Here is a 12,901-nt window from a genome sequence, read left to right on the forward strand (position 1 = left end):
TATATCACTTCCATTGTTTGGGTGCATTTGAGACCAAAGATGAATAACTCTTAAAATTTGTCAGCAATGGAAAAAACAAGAAAGAAAGACCTCTGGTTTTGCCTGTAGACCAGTAAATAGTAATTTTACAGAATTGTTCCTTTATTAATGCATATATACTAATAGTTATCTCTGTCATATGTAAAAATGCACTGAGATAATGTCATTTAAAGGAGTAAGATAATGATGTTAGCCATTTAATAATAGAGAATGTATGATGATGCAAAGATTGTTCTTGTAACTTCTATTAACATAAATTCGGAATTATTTTTGGTGAATACTTAGGGTATTGTTCAAATGATAGAAATCTATGTTTAAAAAATTACTTTAGTGACCTTTTCAAAATGGGGCATAAATAGAGGTGTTTTTCACTCTTGAGTTTAGCAACATGCCCTTACATGAATATTGATGATGTATTTTTTTTTTTATCACCTTAGTTGTTACAATTTAAGAAATTTGACGGTGATAGAAATTTTTTTCATACATCTATTCCCAGAGCAGTTGCAGTAGGAGAATAATTTATTAAAGTTGAAAGAGAAGGCCTTCTGTTTCCCCATGGTGTGTGATACATCATTTTGGTATTTTATATCTAAAATGTTTTAATCTAGAGATTTGAGGGTTTGCTTTGATTGTATTTGTCTTCTCTAAAGAGAGGAAATTCTACACAATAACTCTGACTGTTAAGGAATTTCCACTTGAGATATCTTAGGTTGAATTGATAAGCCTTTTCTTTAACAGGCAGGTTTGAATTTGATTTTCTTACTTGAGTTGGTGCTTCCTTTGGTAAAGTGTCTTGAAGCACCACGGCCTATGTCAAGTTTTACGTTACAGGCTGGAGCGTTTGTTGTTTTCAATGAAGCTCTACCTCCTTTCATGTTATCGTTGTCTTGAGGGGTTTTGTTGCTATTTACCTTGTTTGCATATCCTGTATTAGAAGTAATTCAATTTAGATTGGTTGCAAAATATAGGATTTCCCTGTCACCCTCAATGTACTTCCTTCATGTTCCTAAACTAATCTGGCTCTTCTGTAATCAGTCTGTGATTTACATGAGACTTAGCGGTCCCATAGTCTCATAGTGTTGATCTTAAGCATTTTAATAGTATTATTTTTACCTGGCAGGCTTACCTTCAACAGACTCAAGAACTGGTTTTACTTGAAACCATAATGCTACAAACCCTAGGTATGTACTCACGGCTGATGCTATTTTTGTGGTGTTCTAAAGAAAGAAAAAAATTTCTGGAATAACTTTATCGTTGAAGATGTTTCATTTTAAAACAAGGTTTGGGGCCAGAATAGTATAGCCTGGTTATAAGAAAAACTTTTTTTTTTTTTTTATTTCATTTGGCATAATTTAATTGAATGGTAAACATAGTTTTCATTGTGAAAGGCTGTTGCATATGATTGTAATGTGCACAAGTATTCATGGCAGTCTTTGCTCTCATAGCACTTGTAGTCAGTTTTTAATGAATTTATCACATCATTTTTAATATGACATAGTGTAGTTATTTAACCATTCATCATCCCCTTCTAAAAGTTATATTGTCTTCAAGTTTCATGCAGTTTAAGTGATCTCTAAAGATTATTTATTTTGATCTTTAACTTTACTTATGAGGAAATTGAGGCCTGAGAAGGTTTATCTTGTATAAAGTCATATATTACTTCTGGAAGAGCCTAGCGAAGTGTGATGGAATCACATGGGCTTTATGGAGACCTTGGTTTAAATCTGTAGGCCTTTGACTTGCTTTGTAAACTTAGGCAAAGTTCTTTGATCTTGTGTACCTCCATTCTGTATATGCAGGATAGAGTAATAATGTCTTAAGTCTTAACATTATGAACTTAAGAATGAGAGATAATGTATAAAAAATGACTACATGGTGTATATGTCATAAATAGCCATTATTCGTTATGGTAGTTATTTCATATGTTACTCCATTCCCAATCATTGAAGAGAAGTGCAGTAATAGTCTCCCATCATGACAGATTCTTTTTATTAGAAAAGTAGTTTGTTTGAAATAGATACAACTTATTTGATGTTGTAATAGTATAAAAAGATACAAAAATAAAAGTGAAAATCTTATTCTCACCAAATCCACTCACTTAGCATGTTATTTTTTATATAAAATTATATAAATATGAAATTTATAAAGACTTGTGTAATAAAGTTTGAAAGGAAAATTATATTATTTTAAGGGGAACATTATAATTGACAGTATACACCTCTGGCTTTGATTAAAGTATGGTTTTGCAGGTTTAATTACAGTAGAAATATAAATAGATCACACAACAACTTTATAAATCTAGATTACCTGTGTATTAGGATGTCACTCGTTTACTGCTTCTGAAGATGCTAGATGTGACCTCCACTTTAAAAAAATTTTTTTTTTAATCTTTAGTTTTGAGAGAGAGACAGAGTGTGCGCAGGGGAGGAGCAGAGAGGGAGATACAGAATCTGAAGCAGGCTCTGAGCTGCAGCACAGAGCAGGACGCGGGGCTCGAACTCAAGAACCGTGCGTGACCTGAGCCGAAGTCAGGACACTCAACTGACTGAGCCACTCAGGCACCCCAACGACCTCCACTGTTTAAAAAAAAAAAGAAAAAAGCCTGCCTTACCTAAGGGTTGAATAGACATTAAAAGCTCTTTCAGCATTTTATCTTTGGTTTTAGAAAAAGTGATTTAAAGAATCTTGAGGCTACAAGGTTTACTTGTCTTAATCACTTTATTATTAATGAAACGTAGTTATAAACTAACTGGTTGAAACCCTTTGATTTAAGGCATACTAAGAAAATAAGAGGACCATAAATCATTGAAATGGTCTTTCTTCCCACTATGGGGCAGATTATATTTATTAAACATACCCTTTTTACATCTTATAAAAAGGAGAGTTGGAATACATTTTAAAAATATATTACATGGACACCTGGGTGGCTCAGTCAGTTGATCATCCGCCTCTTGATTTTGGCTCAGGTCATGATCCTAGAGTTGTGGGATTGAACCTTGCGTCAAGCTCTGTGCTGAGCATGGAACCTGCTTAAGATTCTCTCTCTCCCTCCCCCACTCACATGCATGTGCTCTCTCTCTCAAAACCTATATGTATATATATATATTATGTAATTGAGTTTTTATTAATGGTTGTATTTTTCATATATTTCAGTTTGTTTTTAACCTGAGGGTAATCGTAATTAATTGTAAATCAGAATTTTTAATAACTATTACTGTAACCTATAAATAACTTTGCTATCAGTTTTCCTAAGTGGACATTGTTTTTGAAAAGAAATTATTTCTCATCGTTGATGGTATAATGAGCATGTCAGTGACAGAAAATAACTTTGCCTTTGGATCTTTTTAATAATGAACAATATATTATACATTTATGGTTGTGCTGATGAATGGCATTTCTCAGTCAAGTATTGTAGTGTGATAAGTGATTGGGAAAAAAAGTGCTTTTCATTTCAGGTTTTGAGATCACCATTGAACATCCACACACAGATGTGGTGAAATGTACCCAATTAGTAAGAGGTAAGTGATCTTTGAAATTTCTGAATTAAGTGTTAATACTTTTTATTGTCTATAATTGATTTGAATGAGTTTTATTAAAATGGGGGAAATACCATTTTGAAGCAACATCTTTTGTTGTTCTACATCTACCTCATCATCTTCTTCTGTATGTGGTGAATTAGCTTCCTTTAAACTTAGGTGAGAATCTTTCAGTAAAAAAACTAGAGGGCTTCCAATTAATAGGACTCTCTCAACCTACTTATTAGGCTAATAAGCCAGTTCCCATTTTAGTTAATGTTTAAGAAGTTGACCATTAACACATACACACAGAAAATTTCTGGTTTCTGTCAAACTTTCATTGACCTCTAGGAAAATGATGACAGTTTAAGAATTTGGAGGCCATCCTCATGTCTTTCAGATAAAAATTGTCTTAGCAGATTTGCCACTTTGGAAATGTTTTCCCCATATTCATTTGAAAACAACAGATTTAATACATTTTTCAAAGTTCTGTAGCATTTCTAAAAATAATTTCCTTTTTGTGTGTAATGGGGAAGTATATAGTATGATACAGGCAGCATGTGATGTGCCTTTTAAGCCTTTTAAAACAGGAGTAGGAACTTTTTTTTATTTGCTTTACTGCTTATAAAGCATGTGGTACACACTTTTCTACTCTTGTTAATGAATTCTATGTATCTGTTCATGTATCCCTAGAAATATTTTTTACATAGTTGCATGTTGTTACACTACTTCTTACTTCTTCTTTCCTGTTTGCCATTTGAAGTGTTACTGTACTAAGAGCAACCACTTGGAACCTTCAGTGTGCCTTTTTCTGTTATTCTTTTTTGAAAATTAAATTTTGCAGTTTCATTCTTTTACCACCAGACTTCTTTTCTTTAGGTTTATTCTAAACAGAATGGGTAAGACTTTTGAAGGCCTTTTTTGATTTTTAGTGTTTACCTGAAAGTCTCACATTTTATTCATTTTAAATTGAATTCATATACCTACGTAGGATTTTATTATGTTAATGGCTATATTTAAAACAAACAAACCTGTTGCCACAGTGTCATTGTTCAGAACTGGACTTCTGAAAGAAAGTACCTTGTTTGTTTATTTTTGGTTTTTAATAGCTAGCACCTGTTATGACTTGCAAAGTAGAACATATTTAATTATGGTTCCTGTTCTTCAGGGTTATCTGAATATGATTGATAGCACATTTTTATCCACCGAATTACAGTGTAGTATAGAATTCATATAGATAACTAGTGTACATGTTGAATTAAAAAAAAAAGCCTTAGAGTAAGCTATTTCTGTTAGAATAATGGAGAGCCATATAACTTTGCTCTAAACTAAGCCTGGTGAAGAAAGACATTTTTATAGCTTAAAATACATATACACAGATACTTCACACACACACTTAGTAGGAAATGAAACTGGATTTTCAGCTTGGTATTATAGTGACATTTGAGTCATCGTTAAGATCCTTAAAGTTTAGTAGCTGTTGTACGTGTTCCCATATATCTAAAGCTAGAGACATGAAGTCCATTCATTTGCAAAGTTGAATAGTAAGTTTTAAAAACATTCACAAAAACTGCAAATTTGATATTTTATCCAAAACAGAATACTTAAATCTAATTTTTTGTTGTTAATGTTTAAAATGTGATCAATTCTTAAATTGTAGTGCAAATTTTATATATGTTTAACTTCATTTTGTCTGACTAACATTTCAGGTAACTATGGTTTACATCTCACTCCATTTAAAAACATTGTTTCATGTTTGGTGTCTGTTTTCTTTGTTATAACTTTCTGCTAACAAAAGAACATTTTTCCTGCATTCTTCCTGTGTTGCACACTGATTATTAATAGGTTATTTTGAATTTAGATATATTCTGAGGTGAAAACTGCTATGGCAATTTAAAATTATTTTTACTTCCTTCTCTACATATTTTGATTCTTTGTGGGGATGGGGGGTAGTAGTGGTTTGGTTTCTTTAAGGTTCTCCCCACCACCCCCACCCCAAGATGAGAAAGTTGATATTATGCTACTTTGCTGAAGAATTGGCTAATGTCATTTTACAGGGACCTTTCATTTCTGTGATTTCTCCTTCCCTCCCCACCAGGAAAGAATGCCATACATAAGTCACACTGCCTCCAAGACATCTGATGCTTTGACACTCTTCCTTAGCACAACTCTGCTAAGCCCAAATCCCTTTTGTATACCTTATGTTGGTGATCCACATGGGGCAGCAGGGATTACAGGTGCCACGAATAAAAATAGAGGGCAAAGAATTTGAGGCCTGTTAGAGAGGGGTGAGTTGAGGTGAACTGATCCTAGGTGAGCAGAGGGGAAAGGTACATCAATGATTATGAATGTAATTGGGGGAAAAGGGAAATTATAGCAAAAGAATCCCCGTTGGGAAGAATAAGAAAGCAGAAAAAAAGTGAGCGGGGTACTACTATTTTCAGTTTCCATGACTTAAACTAGTTGTTAAAAATTGCTTTTCTTTTGGGGACCAGTGCTGAAGCATCCTGATTGCCTAGAGTATGTGTATCTTTTCTAAAGTTGACAATTGGATACTGTAAGAAATATATATGCAGTGGAGTTTTCTATATCTACGCCCTTGGGATGTTTCTAGGTTGTTAATTCTCTGTTGATGCTTAGTAGCATGAAAAACAGCAGTTTGTGCTGTCTTGAGTTTGGGGGGTGGGGGTTTGTTTTGTTTTCTTTTCTTTGGATGGAAGTACTTAAGCCAACTTAAATATGATGACTGAGGATTAAGTCTGGCAGGCAACTCTTTGTATTTTGTACTAGACTTCAAAATCTTTTCTTCTTCTTCTTCTTCTTTTTTTTTTTAAATCCAGGAGAATGCTTTATTGCAACTTTTAGCTGACTAGATGCTTAACTTAGTAACAAGTTTAGCCCTTGTAACTGGCTAGCTAAAAGCAAATCGGCTTGTTTCTCAGATCTTTGGGGGATAGCAAGAAACATTTGAGTGAATGTTGTTGAAGATTTTCAGTAGTATAGAAAATGATGGCGCTCTTGTGATATTTGTAAGTAGTAAGTAAAATTTACTTTTTGTGTACAAAACTTTGAAGTTTTTGTTGTGTTGAGAACTTTTTGATGATAGCACATTAGAGCTGACAGTATTGTCTTCGTTTTTTTTTTTTCTTTTCTTACAGCAAGCAAGGATTTGGCACAGACATCCTATTTCATGGCTACCAACAGGTTGTTATCCTGACCCTCTTTGTTGCACTGTTGTAGCACACTATAGCTTCCTTTAATGCAGGGCCCCCTCAATGTGTCTCTTACCCTTGTTGCAACAGGAGACTGGACCATCTACTGTGGTGGTACCTTCCTGTCTGCTTTGCGGTGTATTGTACAAGGGACTTTTGGCACAGAGGGGTTAAATGCACATTGTGAAGTGTAGTGGTGCTTTCTGATGACATATTCTCGATTTGTGAGTGCATAAGTCTAAAATTGGTAGCCTGAATAGCAGCTAAAGATTACAAAGAGCTAAACTTAACGTAGAAATTCGAGCAACTTGGTAAGTATAAAGCTATTTCTAGTTTACAATTATAGTTAAATGACATTTTTTTTAAATTTCACATTGATCCAATTTTAACTTTAATCATTAAAGTTTTTTTAATAAATAAAATTTATATAACTTGGGTTTTTTTCCAGATAATACCCACTAGTAGTAAATCAGAACTAGCCAAGTCCTGTCAGTGCCTAGATTTGCAGAAATACAATTTTTACTTTAAGAAAACTTAACTTCCTTTTCATTTTACATAAAAATTTTGGTGTGGGTTTGCAGTTGATGAACATTTTTCATCTCCATCAATTCTGAACTGAACTGAAAGAATAATTTTTTAAAGCATTTAATATCTAATACATAATTCTGTTCTGGATTGACTATATGAATGCCTTAAATTTGTTTTTTAAATGGGTCATTGGGGAGGAGGGCACCAAAGTAGCATTGTATGGTCCTTAATTTCTTGTGACACTGTTTTAACTTTTATTTAAAACTTTGGATTGGCAAATACCAATATATTTTCTTAGGTATATGTTGTTGGGATTTAACTCCTATCCCTAGGAGTTTTGAACGACAAAAAGAAAGTACTAAATTTAAAACTTTGGTTAGAAAAGGCATGCTGTAACGTGTTATCACATGCCCAAATTTGGGACATAAAGTGGAAGGAGAAAAGTAGCATTTTTATAGTATTTAGCAACATTGGGCCTTGAAGCTGTTCAGCAAAAGGTAAGTTTTCTCTGTGGCTTTGCTGAAAAGACAGAGGTTTACATAGATAAGTGTTAGATTCTCTTTAACTTACTTGAGAATTCTGTTAACCCACATCAAATGGTGGAATCCCTGATTCTGACTTCATTCTGTAATGTGATGTTGAAATTACTTGGCAGTTTTATGGAGAATCTTCTGCTTTTTCTTTACTTTTTTGCCATGACATTACAAAAGAAGCAAAAATACCACAAAAAATTAAGATGTCACACTTGTTTATGCTGATTATTAGAAATATGTCTTCCCCTCCTTTTATAAAGAAGTAAAAGTACTTCAAAATTTAGAAATATTAATATATTACTATTGTTAAAATATTAATATAATGCTCTGGGAGTCACAGTGTGGAGAATGTTCATAATCTAGTATTAGAATTTTATAACTATAGTGTTAGCTTTTAATTTAAAAATAAGGTTTATACTCGACTTGAAGAAAACCTTTATAATTATGTTTGTGCTCTAATCTTACTGGTAAATGTTTTTCTTTGTTTTACATACTTGAATTACTATGGTTCTTCGTTTTCAAACCTGCTCCACAACAGTCTACACCTTACCACCTTCTGTCTTCAGTACAAACCAACAGTGATAGCATGTGTATGTATTCATTTGGCTTGCAAATGGTCCAATTGGGAGATTCCTGTGTCAACTGATGGAAAACATTGGTGGGAATATGTCGACCCTACAGTTACTCTAGAATTACTAGATGGTAAGTAGAGAAAAAGAAATTTTTTTTTTTTTACATTGAAAATATTTTTTTATTATGGAAAATTCTACCTACTTTTGTATAGGTTTGAAAATAGCGAGTCTCCGTAGACTCATACTTAAGTGAACAGTTACCGATTCTGGCCAATCCAGCATCTCCCTGTCCCCCTGTAGTTATTTTGATATTAATCCCAGATCTCTTTATTAATATTTGTTTGTGTTTCAAAAGATTCCTCAAAAACATAACTATAATTTCATTTTAACAATTTGGTAATAGAATTTAAAAGTATAATTTACACGATCAAGTGAACAGGATGAAAATAAGGATTTGTTAGCCTAAAGAAAAACAACTAAAAAATAAAAACTTGAACATATTTTAACCACCAATGAATATCTATAGCCCTATCAGGACTTCTCAAAAAACATTATGATTTATAATGCTATAGGTTGACAATGCAAGAATCTCAAAGTCGGGTATAATTTATTGTAGAAGATGTGAAGCTATGAACTAAAGGTATTTTCAGGGTAACATTCCTTGTTCTGTAGTTCCACTGACAGTGAAGTGTGTCATTGTTGCCTTGTATTATTAAATATGAATTGAAAAAATCAGGGGTGCAGATTCTGTAAATTGTGAACCTGGAATTGAGCCTTCTGATAAGAAATTTCTTTGGTAAGAAATAAGCTGACCAGAGGCAGGAGAGATTCTTGGGGATTAAGACATTTTAGCCAGATACTGTAGATTTCAGAAAGGAAATAGATTATGCTTCTTGCCTAAAAGATATACTGTTAGGTTTTCGGCTGCTTCTTTTTGTGAGCTTTCCCCAACTTCTGTTGCAAGATTGAAGCTCATGGGAAAACAATTTATATCTATTCCTATTGAGGACATCTGTTACATAGAGACCCCTTTGGGTTTCACATGTGATCTTCCAATAAAATTTCAACATGTTTCTGTAAGCTAGATGTTTCTTTTCTCTGATGAGCCAAATAGTAATAACTCTTTCAGAGTTTATAGACTCTTTGGTCTATGCCAACTACACAACTCCTGCCCCTGTAGCTGGAAAGCAACCATGAGCAATCCGTAAATGAATGGATATGGCTGTTCCAGTAAAACTTTGTTTACAAACATGGGGGTATAGGTCATAATTGTGATAGTTTGTCTTCCTTTTTTCTAAAATATGCCTCCTTTTTAGATCTCTTGATTTTCAATTTTTGTTTCCTCCGTGAAAAATTTCATCCAGTGTATGTATCTCGTACTATATTACTGCCACATGATTATGCTCTTTTCCTTACATTGCCAGAGGTTTTTTAAAGTTTAACAAGAGAAGGAATCTTCAGTGAGTTAAATGGCATCTTTTAAAAACCAGTGGGGGGCGCTTTTTTTTGTCATCTGTGACTTGAAAATTAGGTTATCTGTGCTTCCATCTTTCTTTGGCAGTTAACAGATGAGAAGAAGTAGGCATCGTCTGAATAAAAATAGTTTATATACATGGTCCTAAAGTAAAGGTCACAAAAAGCAAGTGATCTGCCTTTTATACTGCTCCTAAATTGTACTTAAAGTTTTTTTTTGACATGACAGAGGCCACCCAAATAACCATCTGCTTCTGTGCTGAAAAGGCTCAAGTTTATTAAATTGGAGAGCCACTGAATATGAATCTTGGGACATGTAAGACATTGACAGTTTCAACATGCTGTATAGCAGCCTTTCTCGGTGTTTTGATCACAAAAAAAGAAAAAACAAAGTTTAAGATATATCTGAATTTGAATCTGGTGTTGAAGCATCAGTGTTCACTGATATAATTCATGTAATGACTCTTCCAAAAACAGCTTTGGCTTGGACTTGGCCTGCCTGTAATATTTTTTGTTGTTGTTTTTGTTTTATAATTAATAACAAACCCTCATCTGTTTTTTGTATTTAATTTTTTTCTGTATACTTAGCCTTGAGAGAAAAAGGCTCTCTTTTAAGGACCATACTGTGATTTTTGTGTATATAACTAATATGTTGGCTGTGATTATTTGACAGATTCTTTTGATTGTCCATTGTAAAATTTAATAAGAAAGTAAAAACAAGCCTTATATTTTATACCTGCTATGTAGGCAGGTTTGGGACCAAAAAACTTTTTTAATTTATTTATTTTGAGAGAGAGCAGCACAAGCAGGGGAGGGGCCGAGAGAACGGGAGAGAGTAAATCCCAAGCAGACTTCGCACTATCAGCACAGAGCCCTATGCAGGGCTCTATCCCATGAACCATGAGATCATGACATGAGCCAAAACCAAGAGTGGGACGCTTAACTGACTGAGCCACCCAGGCATCCCTGGACCAGAAACTTGATGTGCATTTGATCTTTGACAACCACACTGTTAAAGAAATTGAATTAAAACAATTTCTTGTTAATTTTGAACCCAAAATTATTGTGTATCTGCTAGATTTATTAGTGTCCAAGTGGAAAGGTGTTTGTTTGCTTATTTGTTTGAAATTAAAGAGTAGTGGTCCAGGCATTAGATAGCTTTCATTCAAACTGAATCAGAAAGTTCATGAATCTTGAGCAGGTTATAGTTATCACAGCTTATAGACATATAATAAATGCTAAGTTTTTGCATATTTTTTACTTTAAGATAAATTCTGTATGGTCTTAATTTTCATTATCAGTTTAGCATGTTTGCCTAGAGTAGTTTACAGAGAAGCTTACTATGTATACTAAAAAAATAATAAATGAATCTGTGTAGTCTCTACTGAATTGGCATTATTAATATTATGTGATACTATAATTCATTTGACTGGTATTAATATTTGTCTTGAGTGGTCAATAGCCTAGTGGTCAATGTCACTATTTGGGGGTAGAAAAGTATAATTCACCATAACCACACCATTTTGGAAGTGAGTCATTTCACTGTGATCCTAAATTTAAGGGAAAAATGAGGTAAAAATATATGACCCAGGGTAGTTTTAATAATACGTTAATAGTAATGATTGCTAGGAGAATATGAGTGTAGGTCGAGGAATTCTTTTCATTTAACTTTGAAATAATTTTAAACTTAAACTACAAAATAGTAGTTTCTATATACCCTTTACCTGGTTTCTCTAACGTTAACATCTTATAAAATAATAAATGATTATCAAAACCAAGTAATTAATTAACATTGGTACAGTAGTAACTAAACGACAAGTTTTATTTGATTTCCTCAATTTTTCTGTTCTAGGATCCTATGTTCCATTTGGTTGATGTGCCCCTTAAATCCCTTCCAAACTATGAGTTTTTCTATCTTTCCATTTTTTTATGACCTTGACATTTTGAAAAATAATGGTCAGTTATTTTATAGAATGTTCCTCAATTGGACTTTGATGTTTTCTCATTATTAAATTGAAACTTTGTATTTTTGGCAAGAATACCACATAACTGGGAAATGGGTTTTGCGTTACTCAGTGCACCTTATCAAGGAGTCCTTCATATATCAAGGGGTATATCTTACTGGTGATAATGATAACCATGGTCATCACTTGGTGGTATCTGCTGGGTTCCTCCATTGTAAAGTTACTCTTCTTCTCTTTGTAATTAAATATCTTGAGGAAGGTATGTTAGGATTATACAAATACCTCCTTTTCCTTTAAACTTCTGCCCATTAGTTTTAAAGAATCTATCGATGGATCTTGCCTGCAATAATTATTACTATGATGTTTGCCTAATGAAGATTTTCTATTTGGGGGGAATTTTTTTAATGCTACTAAATTTTCCAGAGATTCTGAGTAAGCATGGGGGCAGGGGGAATGATATTTATTTATTCATTCATCCGTTCATCTGTGATTCATCTTTGAAAATAGTTCAGATCTGTGTCTAGTTCTTTATTTGCTGAAGGTTGAGTAGGAGGGTAATAGTGAAGTAGATGAACTCTTGAGGCCCGCTTTTTAATATTGCCCACTTGAGAGAAATATAAATCCTAAAGACACCTTCTAAGTTTTAAATTTAAATTTTATTTTTAGAGCTAACACATGAGTTTCTACAAATATTGGAGAAAACACCTAGTAGGTTGAAGAGGATTCGAAACTGGAGGGTAAGAGAATTGGCAGGGTTTAATAGAATATCAGTTTGTCACTTATCTAACAAGTACATAGCTAACCAGTTTGAATTTTTTGGTTAAATATTCTTATTTCCGGTATTCCTAACTAATTACAGTGTATCATAAACTGCATACACTCAATAGTTTATTCAACTGCTGTGTCCAGTGGACTTTGCTAATAAGTACTTTATAAATTTCTTGTTTAATTCTCACAGTGATTATAATGGAAATATTCTCCTTATTTGACAAATGGGCAAATTAAAGCCTAGACACGTTAAATTACTTTCTCAAATGCTGGGCTAGGATTTAACCTGTATCTAAC

General features: G+C 33.3%; 1 protein-coding gene across 9 annotated transcripts in view; it reads left to right on the top strand.

Moving 5' to 3' along the window:
• CCNT2 (cyclin T2) overlaps positions 1-12,901 on the top strand; it is a 40,903-nt gene that overhangs the window by 21,629 nt on the left and 6,373 nt on the right. For 5 of the 9 annotated variants that reach the window (XM_045479613.1, XM_045479610.1, XM_045479612.1 and 2 more), the window contains 5 exons: positions 1,160-1,220; positions 3,495-3,557; positions 6,713-6,758; positions 8,366-8,529; positions 12,503-12,573. In XM_045479613.1, coding sequence (XP_045335569.1) covers positions 1,160-1,220; positions 3,495-3,557; positions 6,713-6,758; positions 8,366-8,529; positions 12,503-12,573 — 405 coding nt within the window. The other 4 variants (XM_045479616.1, XR_006712829.1, XM_045479615.1 and 1 more) reach the window with 4 other exon arrangements.

This window comes from Leopardus geoffroyi, chromosome C1, assembly GCF_018350155.1.
Source record: "Leopardus geoffroyi isolate Oge1 chromosome C1, O.geoffroyi_Oge1_pat1.0, whole genome shotgun sequence".
Taxonomy (NCBI): Eukaryota; Metazoa; Chordata; class Mammalia; order Carnivora; family Felidae; genus Leopardus; species Leopardus geoffroyi.